Below are 23,656 nucleotides of genomic sequence, written 5' to 3'. Positions count from 1 at the left end.
GTTGAAGATGAGGATGGTGTAATCTGAAAATGACTGTAGGGTTAAAAGTCATCTACTGGATCAATTTACATCTCTTTGGGTGGCTATGAACCACTGATTCGTAAGAGATTCACATCGACTACGGTGATTGTCGCCTACAAGCGCATAGGTGATTGATGCTAGTTAAACCCAACATCTTATATCTATTTTGGGGATAAAAATAGTAGACCTACGAAGTGATAAGAAGAGACATATGTTGAATGCACACGATTTTCATATATAAACTGAGTCATGAAAAAGGGGTATATAATAATTTCTCATGTATAACCCGAGTTGTATTCGGGCAGAAAAGAATGAGGAAGAAATATCACAATTTGACCAGAATTCACAACCGATCTTTGTTCCCACGAGGAAAGCACACTTTCTCCAACCCTTTTCCTATTGACACTCACAGTCCACCTTCCTTCTTAGGTGAAGAAACTGGATTTTTCTCTTTTTTCTTGGGATGAATCGATTGGACAATAGCCTCGATTTCCTCCTTTGCTCTTTCAAAAACATTCGGAGCCTTAACATGATCGATTGGGATATTCGCATCTATGTCATCACTCGTTCCATGAGTTTCTTCAGTATGATGCTTTGGTGACTTGTCATGAGTTTCTTTATCATGAAGCTTTGGTGACTTCTCATGGTGCATGATCGTTCCAATCTTTTCCTTCGCTTTCCCAATAAAGTTAGTTGTCTTGGCATTATTTTCTGCAGACATGAAACCTAGTATTAAGAACTAAAAAGACTCGACTTTTGGCTTATAAAATTTCTCCACGAACAACATTCAGTCAGCATGCATACGATGGAGAAGATTTCTCTCAAATTTTTTTAGTTGTCCATAACAGTACACAAATTATAATGAAGAAGATAAAAGAAACAGAGGCAAAATATTATACAAACAGAACAGTATTGACCACAATCCATTGTTCTTATCTTCTAAAAACTGCTTGTGCTAGTCATGGAAACCAATGTAAAAGTTCCAAGAAACCATCTCATAAAAGCAACATTATCATGAATTTCATACCTGATTGAGAGTCGGTTTTCTCCTGTTTTTTCGACTCCTTTTTTTCCTCCCTGCAATCAAATTAAGAAAAGCAATAAGGTCAAAACCTAAGCACAGCAAAAGGCCAGTTTCAGCCTGCTTTCAGCTTTTCAAATTGTTCAAAACTACAACAAAGTGAGCCAAAAAAAGGGAAACCTTTTGCCATGAGTGGGAGACTCTGTCTTGGGATGGATTGCTTCAACTATAGCCTCAAACTCCTCCTTCGCTCGTTCAAACATATTTGGAGCTTTGACATTGTCTAGTGGGGTCTTTTCATCAATATCCGTACGCATGCCATGAGTTTCCTTGTGATCGTTATGTGATTTTTCAGTGTGCATTATTGCTCCAATCTCTTCCTTTGCTCTTTCAATCAAATTAGGTGCCTTTACTTCCTTATCTGTGAGAAATTTTAAATATTTAAAAATAAATTTACCCCCTTGATCGTTCTCTTTTCTACACAGACAAATTATAATCTACCAACTACACATTCTGGAGCAGTTATAAATTTAATCACTTCAAATAAGCTCATGATTGATTGCTGCGGAAATGCAAGGAATCACAAGGAAATTCAGCACAGTCAATCCAATCCCAGACTCTAATTAGATTCAAAATATTCATTTCCACTCCTAAAATCTCAAACCCACCTCGAAAAAACCAATCTTTTCAATAATCCATCAAGAAAAAAGACGAAATTGAAAATTCTAGCAAAAGGGTATCAGAGACAAAACGAGAATGACAGATTAGAAAGTTCCAAAAACCGTACCGGGTGAAGCTTGCGTTGGGCTGGGTTTGGATTCCGCCATCGGAGTTGCTTGGCAGACAAAGAGAGAGAGAGAGAGAGAGAGAGAGAGAGAGAGAGAGATTAGGATGAAGATGGAAAGAATATCAGTTGGCGTAAGGAGAGATTGACAAAAGAAAATATAGAGAGAATCAAAACGTGTGTGCCAGTTTGGACAAGGCAACGGTTGGGTTGGGTCTACCTGGAAGGTGGCGGCTTTGGACCCGCTAACAAAGTAACATGAGAAATGTGGTTCAAGAGGTGTCCCTCTCAAAAGCTTTTTCCTATTTATTAAATCGTACAGCCGGGCGGCTATACCTTTTGATTATAATGTATTTAAATAGTATAGCCGCTCGGCTATACTGCGGTTTTTTTAAAATAGTATAGCCGTGCGGCTATACCTTCTTGACAGCGGCGGTCCTTTTTTAGTTTTTTATAAATAGTAGAGCCGCGCGGCTATGCTCGGTTTTTAAAGAAAATGTATAGCCGCGCGGCTATACTCCTTTTTTATATTTAAGGAATAGTATAGCCGACCGGCTATACCCTTTTTTTATTTTTATATATATATATACATTATAGACAGGTCTTTTAAAATAATAATAATAATAATAATAATAAAAAATATATATATATATATATATATATATATATATTAGTATCTGTTTGTCAGGGCCCATCCCAGTTTCATTTGAAATAGGGTATGAGTTGTTTTGTTTTTTTTTTTTTTTGGGTCGGAAGACATTTCTTTTGTTAAAAAGGGAGCCCATGGAATTTGGAAAAATTAATGTGGGTCCATGGACTGTTGTTTTGGATCATGAGGGTCCATGAGCTTTGGGAAAAAAAGAAGTGAGAGCCCATGGATTTTGTTGGCAATAGATGGAGCGAACCCATTTCCTTCATGGAAAATATTTATTTTTATTTGTATTTTTATCAAGTCTTGATTCTTTCTGGATTGTATTTATATTTGGTGGCGTCAGTTTGACCACTCAGAACGGAATGCACGCACAGTCGAAGGCTGCAGACATCAACTTTGAAGCCTTGAATTGAAGTTGAAGAAAATTCTATGCACTTGCAGCTGCAGGCTGCAACGTTGCATAAATAAATCCATTGAAAACTATATTTCTTACTTAAAACGCATAATTAGCTGAAGGTTTAGTGTTTGAAAACTTTTTAGGTTGAGAGGGTTTTAGAGGCTGCTAATTTAAAAGAAACAATCAACCCAATTTTGATTTGAATTCTCTCCATCCACATTTTCCTCGAATTTCTTCGTACCTTCTTCTATATAGCTATCAAACAAGGAAAAGAAAAATAAATAAAACTAGGGTTTTGCAGTATTTTTATTTTTATTTTATTAAAAGCGATAGTAATTTTATTGATAACACTGAAAAAAGTACAAAATGACAATGCCAAATATGAGTAATTTTAAGTCCTATGTATGCTGTTGAATTCTCATTTATATTTCATAAAATAAAATATATAAAAATTTATTATATTAAATGAGTCATATGCAACAACCGAAGCAGTTGGAAATGCAAGTAGGTGAGGTATTTAATTGGCAGAAAACAAATATGTATGATATGAGGCATGTCTGCCTCCCCACCCAAAGTTTTTATTTATTTATTTATTTTTTTAACATTTATGAGTCTTGAATTTGGATAGTTATGGAGCTCCATTATTGTTAGAGGCCAAAACTGTTGAATAGTGGTAGGCTCTACGCCTATATACAACTATTCGTTCAATACATGTACGGATAATGTATTTATCCATATATATAAAGCAAAAGGCAGAGAACTGTGAAACATTCAAAATATCAGAAAATGCCCTTTGTTAATGCAAACATTAAGAATTAAAATTATTAATTAAATGAGGATAATATGGTAAATTCACAATTTTTCGTATTAAAAAAATTAAAATTAAAAGAAAATTCAGATAATGGATCCTATTTTTATGGAACACAAATATCCATTATCTTTTTTAATTCTAAAATAAATTTAAATTTTTTAAAAAAAAAACATCTCGCATGCGCGGAAGCGCGTGCAAAGAGACTAGTATATATAATTGATTAGGTGCAGTGACTCGTAGTTCAAATGATTAAGAGCAGTTATTTATATATTCGAAATTCTGTGTTATATACTTGATTGTATATATATAACTACCCTCATGTCATACGTAAATAAATTATAGAGATAATGCCCCCTAAACTCCATGAAAACTCAATTCTTTCTTATGCATCAACTACAATATTAATTAAAATATAGCTCTATATAATCTTGTATTTATAATACTGGCTCCCCCATAGATTAGCTTCTAGCTCCGCCACTGCTCACATGCATCAACGATGAAAATTCGACTATGCTAAAAAACCCTAGCAAAATCCTACCATGCATGCACACATAGAAAACACGATATAGTTATAGATCGGCAGCATCGACCATTTTGGCGGCTGGACAAATTGTAGGTACGAAAACGCGTTGCAAAAGCATGGTTTTAAGAAACGTTGACAGAAATAATTTAATTAAATTAGGAAAACCATGCAACAACTGGCAAGAGAAAGAGATAAAAGCAGTACACGTCAGCACGCAGCAGGGTCAACTAACTATACAGCTGTGGCGGGAACTGGGGACAATCCACAAAGAAATCAGGCCTTTTTTAACGTCACCATAATTTACATAAACACCCTTCCTCCCCCTTCTGGGAAATTTTGTGTGATTGACTGATTGACTTTCCCTTTGTGTACCGCTTCTGCTCAACAAATTTGATTTATTGCACCTACAAAAACTAAAACATCATTTTCGCAAAAAAGAAAAAAAAAACTAAAACATCATAATTTGATTTGGACCATATTATCAATATGTCGTCTACATATGGGTCGATATTTAAGTGTGACAAATGAGTGAAGAATGAAAATTCAGCGTACGAAAAAGTACAAAAAAATATAATAATGCACAAAGAATATTATGGTCAGTTGTCTACTCGCACTTTATATTTATTTATCATAATACTAATTGCACTTATTATGAAGATCTATGTGTGTACATAAATTTTACGTGAATCATGCATCATGCATGTACACACACACTAATACAATGAAAACGTTGGTAATTTAGGTAGATAACTTTATAAAAAAGCCCTATAAAATATGTTGGCGATAGTGATTGGATGACTGGTGTGAGACATGCTGCATGCATATAAATTAATTATGAAGCGTAAAGTAGATTGAAATGAAAGCAATAATTATTGTTTTTCATAAAGAAAACGACAATGGTTGGTTTGTTCTTATATATAAAAAGTAAAAATTGTTGATTTTGTCTGCATAATGTGGAAATCATTATTCGGTTTGAGTTGTTCTCCGATCTTATTCAGAAAGACACGTATAATGTGATTCTTTAAGTTGAGGTTAAGTATTTTGTTCTCTTTGTTGTAATTTTTCATTTTATTAATAAAGTTTCTCTCGTTTCATTAAAGTTGTCTCACAACAAAAACAGAGTAAAAATTATAAATAATTTACGATGGATTGGCTTGCCTGGATTGCATAACGTCCATTGTTAAAATGCACATTGGACGACTAAACATGATTATAAAAGAAAATTAAAAAAATTAAAAAGTAGGCCAAGATTAATTATTTTACACGAGTAAGAATAGTTATATTTATATATGTATTGGTCCTTCGTGCCCTATTTTATTTTTAGTATTAAATTTCAGATGGAATCAGTGTCGTGACCTTTACGGTTCAACAACCATGCTAAAAATTCACTCATTATTTGTTGGAATAAAAGGTCACCATGCAAGTTAATGGTCTAATTAAATATCAATATTAAAAAAACCTCTAAAGTTTAATGTTCCCTACTTTGAAGTTTTAAATAATTATAAAATTATTTAAACTAACTTTCAATGGTAATTACTGGTCAGTTTTTAGATAATATGGAATTTTTGTTAGGATGAACTAGCTAAGATGTTCAAAGGTAAAGCTCGGAAAGATTGCATTGCTTGACAAGCTCAAGCACATATTGAATTATTATTATTATTATTATTATTATATATCGATTTCAATGTCTTGACTTTTGACTCTCTGTGGTAATTTTGACTCACTGATGTGCATTGTTCAAGCACGTCTCTCCTGCATCCTAAGCATCATTTCAAAGGTAATTTTCGACTATTGACTTGTTTTGCTCCAATTTCACAAATTTTTATTCCTATCTAACGTCTTCATAGATTCTCATTTTACTAGCATTTGATATTTTTAATTATAAAGAGAAAAAAAAAAATCCAACCATTTAGAAATTATTTTTAATTAATGAAACACGATACAAGCACACGTTTTACAAGGAGTTTGTAGCTCAAATGTCTAAAAATAGTTATCTATGCACTCGAGGTTATGCGTTTAAATCCACCCTACTCCAATATTACTTGTATAAAAAAAAAAAAAAAACAAATGTATTGAACGTTTCTAATATTTCTTTTAGTGAAATACCATTGAAAGATTTCGGATCGGATTTTTCTTTGGGGGTCTTGCTTCCCAACTCAATGTGACAACAAATGCTTCATGAAATGGTTAAAAAAAGCTTATAAATTATTCATCATTTATAAAAACAATGTGTATACTCAAAACATTTCATTTAAATAATCTTTGAAGCCCTAAACGTTAACGATTCATCACAAAACAATGTCACTCTGACCACAAACACATCAAATTTGAAGGCTTGGCCATCCAAAACAAAATGGAAAACTATCAGATACGGTGGAAATTTGAAGAGGGCATTATGGTAACTTGGCCAGACCGTAAAGGAAGGACATAAAGAAAATAGACGCAGTGACAGCAACAGAGTAAGCAACAAATGCTTACGACTCTGCGCGTCTTCCATGACCAAAGCCATGAATGCGAGGCCCCTGACTTGTTGGCTGTTGACTCGTGAGATTGAACAAGCACACAAAATCCCAGTTTTTCTTTTTCTTTTCTTTTTGTCTGATGGACCCAAAATCCCAGTTTTGTTTAGTTAAAAAGCAATTCTGAGTTTTTTCATGGAAACTGGCAAAGCTTACTTTTTTTGACCGCCTAATCTCTCTCTCTCTCTCTCTCTCTCTCTCTCTCTCTCTCTCTCTCTCCCCCAATTTCCATGTTTTGTATGTTAGGAAACACACAACCTTTTATAAAGGGGCACGTTCACATCCACAAGACAGAGAAGGCAGTTTTTCAGTTTCTCAAGCTTTGAATCCATCAAATTCAAAGCACTCGTGGGATTTGAACCAAAGAAAACTCAAAACGTTGAATCACACACACCCACCATTCTGTCTTCCAATTCTAAAGCAACCATCATCCGTTGATTTCTCAAGAATTCAAAGACTTCATATTTTCCATCTTCCCATTTTCCTCTTCCATATTCTTGACACGTATACGAAGGACTAGTGGGATTAGTTTTTGGTTTTTTTGAGGTATATATAAGTGAGGAGAGCTAAGCAGTCAAGACTCATAATCTCATTACTTGTGAGGATTTGCTCTCTGAATTCAAACACAACCCTTTTTAGGACATTCTGAACAATCCCATTTCAGGTAAGATATTGATTCATCTCCCAATTCTGTTACCCAATTTGTAGGTTTGTTTCAATCCAAGTGTTTTGGGATTTTGATGGTTAAGCAGCTTCCCTCTGTTTCAGTTCTTAGTTTTTTCAGAAAAGTTGTTCATTTGAAAGGGACCACCTTAAATTTACTGTGTCTTCAAATCAAAGAATCAGAACATTGGCATGTTCATGAGGGCTTGAGCTTTTTTTTTTTTTTTGAGTTCTTCTTACAATCTAATCTTTAGTATACTAATAATACGTATTTTGTGATCATATTGAGCAGGTAAAATTTGCCTCTTTAGACTTGAAGCCTTCTTCAGCAATTCTATGGGGCTATCCCTCTCATTACTTGCGTCAGCCTGGGAGGAGATTGTAAAGCATAGTTTCTTTGATTTGACATACAACATCAGGCTCAGCCCCAGAGATGGAGGTGCTCATGTGATATTGAGAACACATAGCTTTAAGAAAACAGATAGCTTCAAGAAAACAGAACCAGAAACCACCATTGTTTCGAATAGTTCTAACAAATTGGAGACCAACAATTCAACTCGTTTGAGGGATTACAAGCCTGAAAATGTAACATTTGACAGAAATCTTTCGTTCAAGGGTCTTGTTCAAGACAGGCAGGAAATGGCCACAGAAGTTTGTAAAGGCAAAAATGATTTGAAGCATAAACCAATGCCTGCACTTGCTGTGCCTGAAAACCCGGTTTTCTTTTCACCAAGGCCCGTTAGTGAGCTTGATGCTGCCGCAGTTAAGCTTCAAAAGGTTTACAAGAGTTATCGAACTCGAAGAAACCTGGCAGATTGTGCTGTGGTGGTTGAGGAGCTATGGTGAGTCTCCTAGTAATTTCTTGCCAATGAAATTTTGTTTGATTTCCGTATTTTTATTTTACATTAAATGGTTTGATTAATTTGGTTATTTCAAATACTTTAGGTGGAAGGCATTAGATTTTGCAGCTCTCAAGCGGAGTTCTGTGTCATTCTTCAATGTTGAGAAACCGGAAACTGCTGTTTCCCGGTGGGCAAGGGCTAGGACAAGAGCAGCCAAGGTTTGTTTTTTACTTCTTAAACTTTCTGTTTATCTCTTGTTCATTTTGCTAGTTGGATATTCATTTGGATATTAATATTTACCATGTAATTATTGCAGGTTGGAAAGGGTTTGTCCAAGGATGAGAAGGCACAAAAGTTGGCTCTTCAACACTGGCTTGAAGCTGTTAGTTCTCCATCCCTATATTCATGTCCTTACTTTGGCCTCTGTTATAAGACTAGACATTTCATTGGAAACTTCATGTTCCTTGTAAACCATTGTTCACAAAACTAGTTCATGTAAAGCATTGGTCTAACATCAATCTGTTTATTTCTTGATGTTTTCTGCAGATTGATCCGCGACATCGGTATGGACACAATTTACATTTTTACTATGATATCTGGTTTGAAAGTGAGAGCAGTCAGCCTTTCTTCTACTGGTAAGTAGTTTGTTTTTTTAATAAATAAAATTGTTGATTGTCTTCAAACTTTCTTCTGATATGATTTCATTGCCACTTACTGATCAATTTGCATAATGCAGGCTGGATTGCGGAGACGGTAAAGAAATAAATGTGGAGAAATGTCCCAGGCCAGTTCTACACCGGCAATGCATCAAGTATCTCGGACCAGTAAGTTCTAAACCATATCCTAATTTAATTTACAGCTAACTTAATTTTGTATTGGTTGTGGATAAAAAATAAGCAAATGGTTTTGATATCTGATTGTGTTACCTTTGTGTTGGCAAAATTTCAGATAGAGAGAGAAGCATATGAAGTAGTGGTGGAAAATGGGAAGCTTTTATACAGGCAAAGTGGGGTGCTTGTGAACACCATTGGAGGTTCCAAATGGATATTTGTGCTGAGCACAACAAGGTCCTTGTATGTGGGCCAGAAGAAGAAGGGCCAGTTTCAACACTCCAGTTTTCTAGCAGGAGGAGCCACCACAGCAGCTGGAAGATTGGTTGCCCATGATGGGATTCTTGAGGCTATTTGGCCATACAGTGGTCATTATCACCCAACAGAAGAAAACTTCATGGAATTCATCAGCTTCCTAGAAGAAAATCATGTAGATCTCTCCAATGTTAAGGTAATTAAATTACTATTTTTTATTTATTTGTTCATGTTTTACATGTCTAGCTAATCTCATATAACATTTTTGGGGTCAATTTTCTAATGATCTTTTATTGGTTTTCCACAGAGGTGTGCAATTGATGATGACTATCCTTCAATGAAGATCACTGATGGGGAACCAACAAAGCTTGAATCATTCAAATCAACAGAATCAGACAGTGGAAAGACAACTAGTTCAGATGATATCACAAAGAAAACCACAATCACAATCGTTCAAGAGGAAACTAAGAAGGTTTTGGGTGCCAATGCCAAACCACCAGTGTTTGACTTGGGCAAACGCTTGTCATGCAAATGGACTTCAGGAACTGGACCCAGAATTGGGTGTGTCCGGGACTACCCAGCAGAGCTACAATCCAGAGCATTGGAACAAGTCAACCTATCGCCCCGGGTCACTCCCGGAATGTTGGGACATTATGGCCCAATTCCTTCTCCAAGGCCCAGCCCAAAGGTCCGGCTCTCTCCACGACTTGCATACATGGGCCTCCCAAGCCCAAGAACCCAAATTCCCGCAGCCAGCTAAGGTGGTTGACGGACGTGTTTGGCTCCCGGGCTTGGGTTAGATAGTTGCAGTATAATAATGGGCCAAAAAAGCTTTACCTAGGGAGCACTTCTTGTGCCCAAAATGACCGGTAACTTTGCTAGCCCAATAAGGAGGGGTGTTTAAGGGCACTAACCCAAATTTTTTTTCTCCTTACTTTGATTCTTTCATAAGTTTTATATTATTCTAGGTTATGATTTAATATTTTTTGTACATGCCCTAAGTCAGCCAAATGGTTGTTTTTTCCTCAACTCGATTTTGGCCCATGTATTTTTGGGTCGGGTTTAATTCATTCTTTATTGGCTTTTTATCACAAAACGTCCCTGACGTTTGCGAAACTATCATATTGCATCCTTAAAGTTTTTTTGTATTGCTCATGGTCCCTAACATTAATATGGGTGCTCTTAAATAGCCCTTATGTAAATAAAAAAAAATTGTTAAATTCAGAGATATAATCGTCAAATCAATCCCTTTTGACCTCTTCACCACACTGTGCACACTGACTTCAATGTTAAATCTAATTATATATGTCGAGTGTAATCCATCATCAACCTGTTGAGCAACTTCAAGGAGGAATAGAGATCGAAATATTAGCGTCTTTTGTTATTGATATTTTTTGTTTGCTGGATCTTGTAAAAGCTTGGTAAGTTTGGTTTCAAATAATTGCAAAAAGGAATTAGCTAAATCCATATAAATGCTGGTAGCTACTGTTGATCCTTCCTTGTTAACTAATGGAGGATTGCAGTTAGTTTTTAGTGACGAGATGGTGGAAGTTTTAAGTTATGGTGAAACAGGCAGGAGGTAGCTTCGGATGTATGAGTGGTTTGGATCATATGTGAAGTATCGGGAGGGGGAGGGGGAGGGGGAGGGGTTGAATGGTCGAAGCATCAGCATTCACAGAGGAGAAGACAAGAAGTCAGGGGTAAGGAAGATTCTGAACCTTCTCTATCTCAGATGTAAATATGAGCCTCAAATTTCCAGGTCCAGCTTTCGCTGCATTAACAAAGCTGCAATGGGGCAACTTTAACCGATTAGTCTTTGACTCGTGGAAATCAGATTGGTGTAGAGATAGGTAAATAACTGCATGGAAGGATTGAAACCCAAAGCTATGATGCAGAGCCGGGGCTGATTATTTTTGCTTCTTTTTGGTAAATGTTTTGCTTCGAGTTTGCAATAGCTTTATTTCAGTTCGTAGTTCATTCTATCTGTTCATCGTTCGCTCCAAATAATTTGGAAAGTGGCAAGATCTTCCCAACCTATCTAACATCCTCTGAGTTCCCAAGTGTGGATTGATTTGACGATATATATAATTAGATTTAACAGTTTTTTGGACAGAAGGATTATTTGAGAACACTCATATTAACGTTAGGGACCATGAGTGATACAAAGAAACTTTAAAGATGCAATCTAATAGTTTGGCTTATTATCACAAAACTTCCTTAAGGTTTACGAAACTATCAGATTGCATCTTTAATGTTTTTTTGTGTCATTCGTGGTCCTCAAGGTTAGTATGCATGATCACAAATGGTCCCTGCTGTTAGGTTCCGTCAAAAACTTCGTTAGTTTGCTGACGTGACATATATATATCACAAAACATCCATGAGGTTCACGCACCTATCACAAATGGTCCTTAAGAAATTTTTTAATTTTTTAAATTTAAAATTCATAAAATTTTTGTTTTCTTTTTAAAATTTTATGAATTTTATGAATTTAAATTATTAAAAAAAATATATTATATTTTAAATACATGTGACACTATATTATTGTAGATGTGGGCTCTATATATATCACACATTAACAAACTAATCGAGTTTTTAAAAAATAATTTAAAATTTAAAAATGAAAAAACTAAGGATTTAGGGTTCATAAATGGTCCTCAAGATTAAAATCCTTATATAAATAGTTTTTTCATTTATAAATAATTTTAAAAAGAAAACCATGAATTTTAAATTAAAAAATTAAAAAAATTTGTAGGGACCATTTATGATAGGTGTGTGAACCTAATGAATGTTTTGTTATATATATGTATGCCACGTTAGCAAACTAACGGAGTTTTTTACAGAACCTAACGGCATGGACCATTTGTGATTGCACATTTTAACCTTGAGGACCATAAATGACAAAAAAAAACTTAGGATACAATCTGATAGTTTCATAAACCTTAAGAATGTTTTGTGATAATAAATTCTAATAGTTTTGCAAACATCAGCGAAATTTTGTAATAAGAAGTCTTCTTTATTTATTGTATACCGGGAAGCTGACACAGCTGAATGAAATATCATAATTTCTAATTCTTGTTTGACACTATCCTTCTTTTGTTGCTGATTTTGACTCCAAAGAATATCCAAATACTTGAATAAATACGTACCCACAAAATAATATTGTATTTGTTTATGGAAAAAAAAAGAAAAAAAAAAGATGAACAGAGACTTTTTAGCAATATATAATCATTTTATAATTTTATATATTTATCACATATTACACTTCCGTCTGAGTAGAGAGAGAGACAACACAAACCGAGTGATCAAGTCACTCTCAACTCAATCAAACATCATCGCTGACACACTCCAAAAACAGACACAAAGGAGGAAAGGAAACACATACAATTTGTCTATTTGGATTATTATCTGTGTTAGTTTGGTCAAAAAAACACTAACTTTGCTGTTAATAATAATTATAATCTTGTTTTAGTGAAGCTAAACTTGCTCAAATTTTAGAGCCTCCTCCTCTTAGTCATAGACTGATAGACTGGTAGAAGGCTAGCCCATCTCTCTCTCTCTCTCTCTAGCTCTGGGTTTTGCGGTAAGACTGTGTGTACGGCCTCATTATAACACCATGTTACCTACCACTGCTAAGGGACAAATTGTACATTTGTGCCAACTTGCATTGCAAGGAATGCAATCTGCAACCAATTTCATCACCACGTGTCATTATGTCATGCAGTCTCTACCTGCTGTAGGGGGGCAGTGGGGGCTCATGCAGAGTACAGCAGAGAGGCCCCTGCTGTCTGTGTGTTGGTTCTGTCTGATAACCAGAAAAAAAAAAGTAGCATTTGAAACTTGAAACAGAAACGACAAGCAGAAAATGCTTTTACCACCTTAAATTAATTACAAGTTTTCAGATTCAGTCAAATTTTAGTGACTAAATTAAAAGCTCATTAACTGCAAAACATAACCAGAAATGATAAAAGAGATTATGATGTGAAGCAGCAAGCCCTTGCTTTATGAGAAACCCTTGTGTGAGATGAGATATCATTATTTTGTTATTTTCGATTAATTACGACACATTATGCGTGATAATTTTTTTATATAACAATCTATAATTGATTGAGAATAGCAAAATAGTGTTATCCTGTAAACATATAATTACAGCAACCAAACATCAATCCCAACACACAAGAGAAGTCATCTGTTTGACTCGGACTTTTAGAGGGCACAGCCAGATTGACTGTGAGTTTGAAATTGACCCCAAGAACTAATAATAATTACCTTTTAGTCGGCTAAATTAAATCGGTGAACATCTTATTGGTGCCTCAGGTCAGGTATTATTCACAAAAGCAGAAGTTTTATTGGCATCTTTCATTCGGTACAAGCACTATTTGCCAATTTACCATAAGCCAATTTAATTCATGGCTCTAAAAAGCATAGTTGGAGTAGGAAAATATCATTGAAGTGAAACTGTCCAAAAAAGACTTGACCTTTAATAAGTTTATCAAAGTGGCTCAGAGAGTAAGAGGCTCTGCAGTCGAAGCTTTGATAAGGGGCGGTTGCAGTTGATAGACTATGAACGTTCAAACGGGAAAGTTCAGATAAATCAGACAGTTTTCACAGTTATAAATTTTGCCTTGATTGATCAGACTTTAGGATTGATTGAGTTGTCAAAAAGGAAGAGCATTTCAAATTCCAATTCCAATCTCTCCATGTCATTTGGTTTGTTGGTACCACCAATACAACTATTCTGTTTGACAAGAGGGCAGAATCACCTCTCTGTGGCCAAAAAGATTTCTCCTCAGAACAACAGGGCACAGAAGAACCAGAGATATTAAGAAAATTGTATATTCTGTCTCCAATAGGATGAGCTGAGCCTCCTCAGAGGCATTTGTGGTTGGTTTGTTCTTCAGTGACTTTATCCACCAGTTTTCAAGTCTGCATCTCTCTCTCTCTCTCTCTCTCTCTATATATATATATATATATGTTCTTCTTTCATTGCAATTTGTCCCCCACAATAAAAGTTCATCTCCATCATCATCATCATCATCATCATCATTGCCATTTGGACTCCAACAAAATGAAGAAAAGGGCATGCCTTATTCTAGTGGCCAGTCTTCTGAGTTGGGTTTGTGTAACAAGCAGACCTTTTACATCCTCTGACTTCGCTCATCAACAAGGTTAGCTAAAACCTCTTTTTTTGACCTTTCATTCTTTTATAGTAATATCTACTTGAGTCCAAATGTTTTTTATTATATCCACTATACCATGTTGCTAATTAGTTTCTATACATAGCTGATCAAGACCAAAACCCACATCCCCAAGAGGCAACCTTTGACCCAAGACAGGTACATCTCAGGCTCTCCCTATCTGGGTTTTGAATTTCTTATGCTATAATGCATGTGTTTGTTTTTTTTAGGGAGTTGAAGGCATTGAAGGACTTCCAGGAGATGATGAAAATGAAGGGAAGTATAGAGGGCTGAGCAGGCTTGGCTCAAGACCACCAAATTGTGAGCACAAATGTCAAGGCTGTGTACCATGTTTTCCAGTTCAGATACCCACAACCACAGACCAAATTGGACTTCAATATGCAAATTATGAGCCTGAAGGATGGAAATGCAAGTGTGGCTCTACTTTCTTCAACCCATAAATGGTTCAGTTTTTTCAGGTTCAAACTTCAGAGACAACTTGATCATCAAGATAGGTTATAGCAGATAGCTTCCATCAGTTAGTTTCCAAACTCTAGCCAGGCGGCATGCCATTGCCATGTATAAACTGATCCAATTCATTTTTAATTCTTTTGTTTGTTCCCCTGAAATGTGACTAGCTTATGTGTGTTTTTTTTTAAGCGAAAGAACTCATTGATAACAATTAAGAGGATACAATAATGTCATCGTTTACAATTGATTCCAGCCAGAAGGGAACCTCTTCAATCCAAGTTACCATAGTATTACAATTAAGTGCATGTCTTGCTAGAAAATGAGCTACTTGGTTGCACCCTCTTGGACTAAAAGAGATAATAATATCTTTAAAGTGTTGCAAACTCCTCTTAATATCATCAATAAGATACCCGTCTGATGCCCACGACTCTTCCTCATCTTTATTTACATCATTTACCACCCCATGTAAATCAGACTCAATTATAATAGAAGAAAAGCCAGCATCCCGAGCAAATTTTATCCTAAAATGAAGCGCCATGATCTCTGCATGTTTAGGTGAGGTGGCAGTGTCAATGACTAGCTTATGTGTTGTGGGGTGGTTAAAGCTTTTGCAGCTAAAAGCCTAGATACAGTTTTTGACTTCTATCCACTGTTTCACAGTGCAAGAAAAAAAAAGTTGCTAGAATAATTGAGATCCAAAAAATACGATCAATTTTTTTTATCTTCTATATATATAAAGCAAAAGGCAAAAACGGTGAAATATTCACAATATTAGAAAATGTATTTAGTTAATTTAAACATTAATAATTGAAATTATTAATTAAATGAGGATGATATGGTAAATTCATATTTTTATATTAAAAAATTAAAATTAAAAACAAAATCAAATAATAAGTCTTACTTTTATAGAACATAATTACCCATGCTATCTTTTCTTAATACTAAAAATAAAATAAAAAAGAAAAAAGAAAAAAGAAAAAGGAAAACCAATTGGCACATGTGTGAGAGTGTGTCAAGGGGCTCGTTTTATTTTTAGGATCTTTCCTATGGTAAACTGACACATGCTAAACGAATGCTAAGAGTCAAATTCAGGATATTTTCTGATAGAAGCAATTACTCCAAATCACTATACTAATGAGTCATTTATCCTGTCCCTACTTGAGCTTTTGCTATTCGAGCAAAAACAGAAGGCAATTAAATTAAGTATCCTAAAAAGGCATTTAATTGTCAAACTTAAATTGCACAGAAAAATCAAGTTGGATATATGGAGTTGGGAAATGAAGATTTAAATGGCATTTAATAGGTGCTTGAATTGCACTTCTAAATCAACCCTGCTGTGATTTCAGCAGGATTTCACTGATGACTCAGATTTTTCAATTGATTCTAGTGTTCAGTGTTAACTCAACGACATCTAGTATAATAAACTCTGACCTAATTTAATTTCCATCTGAAATGTACTTGTTTAGGAAATTTGACAATTAAAATTCCTACTCTGCAAGAATAGGAATTTAAAGTAGAATTCATTTAATTTCTATATAAAATGTACTTGTTTATCTTTCTCTTGCATTTCAAAAATAGGAATTTAAAGTAGAAAATATACATGTTTAATTTCTTAGCAAAAATAAATAAATATATTGTAAAAAAAGAAAAAGAAAAGAAAAAGTATGTAAGAAGAGACCTACCACCAAGTCGGGTGGGGTGGAGTGGGTCTCACGTTTTTCATGGGTCACGCTCTTTGAAAATTAAAAAGATCCGACTCAAATCAAACCCAGTTGGACCACGTGTCAGGCACGCTCCGCCTCTGTAGAAAAAAAGAGTCACGTGACATCAATCCCATCCGACAGCCTCCGTCACGCGCGAATACCAAGCGTGGGAGACAAAGCATGTCGACAGGCCAAAAATAAAAATAAAAATAAAGAAAAATACATTTTCTATCTACCGAACTTTAGCTTCCAAGTGAATCAAAAGCAGGAAGGAGGAAGAGAGGGTAGGAAGCCTGCTTTTGCTTTTGCCGTTCTCTATCTGTAATTTAATCCAAAAGCGCTTTTAACCCAAAAACAATTAAACAAAATAGAATTAAAAAATAAACAAAAATAAAGAGGAAAAAGAAAAATCCTAACCCTAGATCTCCAACAAGAAAGAACCCACACAGGCCCCAGTGCATTGCTGTCCGTACAAATTTGTTTGCTTGCAATATTTTGCTTTTTATTGGATGACAATCCGATGTCGTTGCGGTTGAGTCGGCCAACTGTGTTCTGCTCATGCTTCACCACCTGGGTGCTGTTCGTCTTTTAGGATCTTCAATTTTATTTTTATTTTATTTTATTTTTCGATTTTTAGTTTTGTATTTCTAGGGTTAGGGTTTCGATTTATTTGGGCTGTGAAAAATGGAGCCTCGTGTTGGGAATAAGTTTCGGCTCGGCCGGAAGATCGGCAGCGGCTCCTTCGAGAGATCTATCTCGCTTGTTCCTTTTCTTCATCTATTGTCGTATTTGTTTATTTATATATGTGATTAGCTGCTAAATTGCGGATTTGTATTGTTTTGGTCGTTTAGTGTGTGATTGATGGATTTGTATGTGCAGGTACAAATATTCAGACAAACGAAGAGGTTGCGATTAAGCTTGTGAGTTTTGTTCTTCCAATTCAGCTTCAAATTTTTATTTTTATTTTTATTTTTATTTTTTAATGCCCATTGGCTTTCTTGTAGTTATGTTTTAGATTAAGTTAAATCTATAATAATGGTTTTTAAGTTCATGCTCTGATAAAAATGCTTCAGCTTTCTCTTTGAGTTAGTAATGCCAATGAACCAAAGGTTTTTGGATCAACTAATCCTTAGATCAATTTCTGCTAATGTTGATCCTAATACTGCTAGAAGCATGCTCCTCTTGGTATTCCTTGTTCTAGGCCGAGTTACAGTGCGATATATATTGGTTTGATTGATAGATTAATATCTTGAAATTGCTTTTACTTTTAATTGTGAGGTCTTGAAGTTTGGTGGTTGTGGTGAAGTTTGTTTTTAGAGTGTTATTAGCACTTTAGTGTGATGGATAGCTCTTGTGGGAGTATGAAGCTAATGGTTGTGCTGTTTATTATACGTAGGAAAATGTCAAGACAAAACATCCGCAGTTGCTGTATGAATCCAAGTTATACAGGATACTACAAGGAGGAAGTAATGGAAACTCCTGACTTTCACACTTGAACAGTAGTTTAATTCTACAGGTTTTTGAATTTTTTATTACAAGTTCTTACTGTTTTCTAAATTTGGTTCTTGCAGCTGGGATTCCAAATGTAAGGTGGTTTGGAGTTGAAGGAGATTATAACGTTTTAGTGATGGATTTGCTGGGCCCTAGTCTTGAAGATTTGTTTAACTTCTGTAGTAGGAAACTTTCGCTGAAGACAGTTCTTATGCTTGCAGATCAAATGGTAGGTGTGACTTTATGCATGTCATTGTATTGGTTCATATACTTGTTGGGAAATGTTGACTTTTGCCATGCTCGACATTTATTTCAGATCAGTCGTGTTGAATTTGTTCATGCTAAGTCATTTCTACATCGAGATATCAAGCCCGACAATTTTCTTATGGGCTTGGGAAGGCGTGCGAACCAGGTTTTTGCTCTAGTTTTTTTAACATGCTTATGTTGGTTTTTGCATGCATGTGTTTTGGTGCGCTTATTTCATATGCTAAGGAGTTCATCTTGATATGGTAATTTTCCCTTATATGTAGGTATACATGATTGACTTTGGTCTGGCTAAGAAATACAGAGATAGTACAACCCGTCAGCATATTCCTTACAGGTGAGGATGATGCTAGTTTGTGTTTCCTAATATGGTCTTCAAATATGATGCCAGATAATTTGGCATAAGAAAAACAAGAATTTGATTGGAACAGCGAGATATGCAGTTATATAGTAACTTCACCAGTCAAATTTCATTGTGCATGGTTTTGATTGCTGCAGAGAAAACAAGAATTTGACTGGAACTGCAAGATATGCAAGCATGAACACTCACCTTGGCATTGGTATGTTTTAGTTGTATTGTTTTTCCTTTGGTGTTCCTTCTAATGTATTGTTGTTGTTCCAATTAAGTGTATATCTGGTTTATAACATTGATTTAGAATCTCTTTTTTTGCTATTTTACACTTTATAGAGCAAAGCCGGAGGGATGATTTAGAATCTCTTGGTTATGTCCTTATGTACTTCCTTAGAGGAAGGTGATTATTTCTGAAGACCCTATATTTTACTGCAGTGCTATCTGTTGATGTTTTGTTTAGTAATTCTATTTGCATGTAGTCTTCCTTGGCAGGGACTAAAAGCCGGAACTAAGAAACAGAAGTATGAGAAAATTAGTGAAAAGAAGGTTTCTACTTCAATTGAGGTATGATGTTTGTGAATATTGTGGTCGTATGCAATTTCGACCTAATGTCTCGCATCTCGTGACTGGAGAGTTTAATGATTTCACAGGCATTGTGTCGCAGTTATCCGACAGAATTTGCTTCATATTTCCATTATTGTCGCTCATTACGATTTGATGATAAGCCAGACTATGTTTATCTGAAAAAAATATTCCGCGATGTCTTTATTCGTGAAGGTTTGAATTCTACTTTCATTACAATGAGCATTTCTGAGTGCATTTAAACATTAATATAATTTTCGTGTGTGCTTATATCATATTTTTACACTTTGAATTTTGTTACAGGTTTCCAGTTTGATTATGTGTTTGACTGGACAATTTTGAAGTATCAGCAATCACAGCTGGCTACTCCTCCAACCCGTGCTCTTGTAATTTCTGTTTTATGTTTTACTTTGTCTTTTATCAGCATTTATGCATTTGTATTGACGTCTTGTTTGATATAGGGTCCTGGTGCCGGAACTAGTTCTGGGATTCCCCATGCTGCTGCTAATGTGGACAGGCAGACAGGTAGTTGTTTAGCATTATTGAATTTAAACAGTATTCTTATAGATTGGCTCATTCATTCCATTGCATGTTTAATTTTTATTTCTCCTGTCTGCTTATTTTAAGAGGCATTCTTTCCTTGGCATGTTCTTTTATAGATATATTGAGTTCCTTTATTCACTAGTGTAGTGTTAAACTTATTGCTGATGGTTTTCCAATGTTTGGTGTGATTTCTTTTGAAAGTTGTAAATAGAAGCCGACTCCTGCATAAGCTTTGGAGTTCATAACATTTGCTTTTGGACTTCCTTGCAGGCGAGGAAGATGGGCGGCCAACGGGTTTAACTTCATTGGATTCTTCTCGGCGGAGAATACCTGGGCCAGCTCTCAATTCCATGAGCCTTTCGAAGCAGAAGAATCCAGTTGCTAATGATGCTCCATTATCTAGAGAAACTCTTGTAAGTAGTTTGGAATGCATTTTTTATAAATTGAAGATTTCCCTCTCGTGCCCACATATATATATATATATATATATATATATCAATCTGGGACAGTTAAACAAACTTGCTTTTAATGCCATCTGTCGAAAAGCTTATCTGCATGCTTGGGCCTTGCAGATGTTGAATAACAATATCTTGGGCCGGTCAGCTGGATCATCAAGGAGAGTTGCTGTTTCTAGCAGCCGTGATGCATTTGGTGGAAGTGAGTCTGATCCTTATCGCGCTCGTACAACAGATGCTAGTCCTGGAGCACACAGAATTTCGAGTGGGCGAAGAAGTTCACCGGTCGAGTCATCGGACCCCAGTAGGAGACATACCTCTCAAAGCAGGAACTATGAAACAACCCTTAAAGGCATTGAAGGTCTGCATATAGACAATGAGGAGAGGGTTCATTATTAGAGATGCTGACTTTTGCAGGTTGCTGTAAATCGTAATTTGATTGTTTTGCTTTCATCAGATTAGGTTGTTTTAATATATATCAAAGGTGAGTCTGAGAGAGGCGATTTCGTTTGAACTCAGTTACCCCTGCAAGAGAGCTGAGTGTTTGTTGCTTCAACTTGTGCTTTAACACGCCCATCTATTTGCGTGATAAACAATGTAAATTTTCTTTTTCCAAAAGTAAAATAACAAAATTGTTCAAGAAAAATGTACCCTTGTTTGCATGTCGTAGCTTTTTTCGTTTTTGTTGATATTTTTTTATGGTCCGAGTTTATCATGTTCTTTTACTCTTCAAAAACTGCAACTGGGATGCGTGATATCTCAAATTAGCTGTTTCACATTTTGTTTTCCCACAGCCAGCTATTGTATTAATCTTTGGTTTGTAAACTGTAAAGAAACTTATTTCTTGGGTAAGGTCCGCGGCCCATCTTTGCTTAGGGAGTCAAAAGTTCTATGCTTCCATTCCAAGTTAGAATGTCTTTAGTCTAGTGGTAGTGGTCGTAGTTGTTGTTTCCACTTAGTTGAAGGAGATTTTAGGTTTGACTTGCATGCGAGCGAGGACGATCAGTGTTTGCAAGAAGTTCGATTCCAAGTTGTGGCTCACCCCACAACTTTGTTGTGAGTGATAATCACGTTGTAAAAATATTTTTGTACATATCATATTGTTGTTTATTTAATGATTTTTTATTTATTTTTAAAACAGCCTTGTTATCAAAATTGAAATGTGAAATACTCATGCCCGTTTGGTAATAATTTTCATTTTCATTTTCTTTTTTATTTTTTATTTTTTGTGCTATATCATAGAGGAAAATGGAAGTGAGTGAGGATGAGGATGAGATTGAGAGGGAAGGATGGGAGGGAAGAGTAACAAAAGTGAAAACAATTTCAAATAGATTTCATGTTTTTGTTTTTGTTTTCACTTTTATTACTCATTCCTCTCATCCTCCCTTCTCATCTTCCCTCTCATTCTCCCTCTTCTTCCTCTATACTCTAGCACAAAAAATGAAAATGAAAATTTAAATTTGAAATGGTTATCAAACGGGGACTCAGACAAGCCAAAGCCAGGCTTGTTGAAAAACCAGCATCCACTGTCCTCTTCCATTTCCCCCAAAACACACTCAAGGCGTGGGTACACAGACGAGAGATGGATAAGCTAGCCTAACAAGGCAGCAAAGAAGAAAAGAAAACTGAAACAGCAAAACACAAGGAGGGAAAAACAATAAGCAATTGGCCACAAGACAGGACCCGAGGCCTAACACACACACACACTCTCTCTCTCTCTAAAGGAGACCTTTTTTACAATCTCGCTCTAGTATAGCTTTAGTAAGAATCAGCCCCTTTCTTTTTCAATGTCGAAAATCCGGTTGAGGTCCTAAACTTTTCTAGATTCTGTAGCATCATGCAATTCATGTCCAAACCAACAGAACCATAATCGGAGAAACCAAGATGTCATGAGAAAACCTATCAAGAAAGCTATGCTAATTGCTTGTAATGTTGTATTTGTGCCATCCTCTTTTTGGGTGAGTTTTCGTAATGAAATTTCATCCTTCGAATTTTATAATTGTCATAATTTCCACCATAACCACATCAATATTTGCTTGGTATGAGACAACTTTTATGTTCTTAGCAGAAACCAGCAAACAAGGCTTTGAATAAAAATGGATAAAATTTCAGATACGGAACGTCCAGAAATATACATATATTCATCGACAAACATATTACCACCTCATTAAATTAACTTTATAGAATAAACCAACACGAATTAAACCACCAAATAATAATATATTCAGAAAAATCATTTACCGCCCATAGACCACTCTGTTGCAGGTTTCCTTGACCCACCTGAAGCTCTTCCTGAGAGAGCCTTTGAGCTTGCCTTCCACAGTATAAACCTTATAGCTAGCGACCCTCTTCTTCCTCTGCAGCTCCGGATCATTAAAGCTCCAGCTTTTCGAAGCAGACCCATTTGTGGACTTGCCCTTCTTGAACCTATCGCCATTGTTGCCCATCTGGGTTTGGGTCGGCGGCTGCACTGAAGACGCATAGGAGGCACTGTAACACCTGAGATCTTGCATTCCATTGATGCCGCCGGAGGAAGTGGGCCCCGAGCCATTGCCGCAGTAGCTCTCTATCTGCATCATTCCATGCCCGCATGATTTGGATCTGAAATCATCCATGGCTGCTTTCACTGAGAACTTACGGAAATCTGAGCTCACTGTCTCTGAAGCTCCAGTCAATTGGTCAAATGAGAGATTCTTGGGGGATCGTGGCATTTCCGCCGATCAATTGCTTATTTAATAATATTTATTGTTATTCTCATATGATTTATTTCATTCTAACGTGGTTCGGCGCTGACTAGAATTCTGATCCGTCGGTGATATTTAGAAGAAAAAGAAAAAAGAAAAAGAGTTTTGTATTGGATGCGGAGCGGGTACCACTGGACTCTCTGCAGTGGAGTTTACCAGGTGTTTCTGTTCACGTGAGAATCTCGTGACTCAGGACAGCGACCTTATGGGAGTTTGCAGTGTGTTTTTCTTTAGGCATTTCAGCAGTTAAGGATAATGTATATTTTTGTAATTGGGCCCACTGCATTTTTGCGATGCTGTCCGATCACGTGCAGAAATACTGTGGCAAAATTATTAAATAGCATTATTACTATAGTGAACGCACAATATTAACTGAATTTTAATATTTATTACGTTATTTATCTTTACTATGGTATCTATCAACAGTATTTTTGTTTGTAAATAGTACTAGTACCATTACTATAACAAATTAATAATATCAACAAAATATTGATACTATTTGCTATGAATATGAAGATAATATCAGTAGAAACATCGTAGAATTCTATAATGAGAGTCT

At 35.7% G+C, this 23,656-nt stretch overlaps 5 protein-coding genes across 5 annotated transcripts; 3 read left to right on the top strand and 2 right to left on the bottom strand.

Moving 5' to 3' along the window:
* LOC18771582 lies at positions 232 to 2,077 on the bottom strand. Its single transcript, XM_007203073.2, has 4 exons — positions 1,830 to 2,077; positions 1,223 to 1,463; positions 1,049 to 1,098; positions 232 to 732 (listed from the first exon to the last, which is right to left on the bottom strand). Exons 1-4 carry the CDS (start codon positions 1,867 to 1,869, stop codon positions 428 to 430), a joined length of 636 nt encoding a protein of 211 aa, XP_007203135.2. The 5' UTR covers positions 1,870 to 2,077; the 3' UTR covers positions 232 to 427.
* Positions 6,772 to 10,463, top strand: LOC18770352 (IQ domain-containing protein IQM1). The gene is made up of 8 exons (XM_007204508.2): positions 6,772 to 7,392; positions 7,684 to 8,233; positions 8,337 to 8,451; positions 8,550 to 8,615; positions 8,780 to 8,868; positions 8,970 to 9,057; positions 9,182 to 9,514; positions 9,626 to 10,463. The coding sequence occupies exons 2-8, from the start codon at positions 7,728 to 7,730 to the stop codon at positions 10,076 to 10,078; spliced, it is 1,650 nt and encodes a 549-aa protein (XP_007204570.1). The 5' UTR covers positions 6,772 to 7,392; positions 7,684 to 7,727; the 3' UTR covers positions 10,079 to 10,463.
* LOC18769073 lies at positions 13,864 to 15,131 on the top strand. Its single transcript, XM_007203257.2, has 3 exons — positions 13,864 to 14,483; positions 14,599 to 14,651; positions 14,723 to 15,131. The coding sequence occupies exons 1-3, from the start codon at positions 14,288 to 14,290 to the stop codon at positions 14,951 to 14,953; spliced, it is 480 nt and encodes a 159-aa protein (XP_007203319.2). The 5' UTR covers positions 13,864 to 14,287; the 3' UTR covers positions 14,954 to 15,131.
* On the top strand, positions 16,864 to 20,999 carry LOC18771834 (casein kinase 1-like protein 1). The gene is made up of 14 exons (XM_020567939.1): positions 16,864 to 17,409; positions 17,529 to 17,586; positions 18,063 to 18,132; positions 18,238 to 18,386; positions 18,474 to 18,569; positions 18,688 to 18,758; positions 18,920 to 18,981; positions 19,110 to 19,173; positions 19,253 to 19,337; positions 19,424 to 19,550; positions 19,659 to 19,741; positions 19,817 to 19,880; positions 20,169 to 20,311; positions 20,471 to 20,999. The coding sequence occupies exons 1-14, from the start codon at positions 17,351 to 17,353 to the stop codon at positions 20,750 to 20,752; spliced, it is 1,413 nt and encodes a 470-aa protein (XP_020423528.1). The 5' UTR covers positions 16,864 to 17,350; the 3' UTR covers positions 20,753 to 20,999.
* LOC18770659 lies at positions 22,439 to 23,341 on the bottom strand. Its single transcript, XM_007204772.2, has one exon. The coding sequence runs from the start codon at positions 23,062 to 23,064 to the stop codon at positions 22,591 to 22,593; it is 474 nt and encodes a 157-aa protein (XP_007204834.2). The 5' UTR covers positions 23,065 to 23,341; the 3' UTR covers positions 22,439 to 22,590.

The sequence above is a fragment of the Prunus persica genome, chromosome G7 (assembly GCF_000346465.2).
Source record: "Prunus persica cultivar Lovell chromosome G7, Prunus_persica_NCBIv2, whole genome shotgun sequence".
Taxonomy (NCBI): Eukaryota; Viridiplantae; Streptophyta; class Magnoliopsida; order Rosales; family Rosaceae; genus Prunus; species Prunus persica.
The sequence above is the reverse complement of the archived record's forward strand: the minus strand, read 5'-3'. Positions and strand labels throughout refer to the sequence as shown.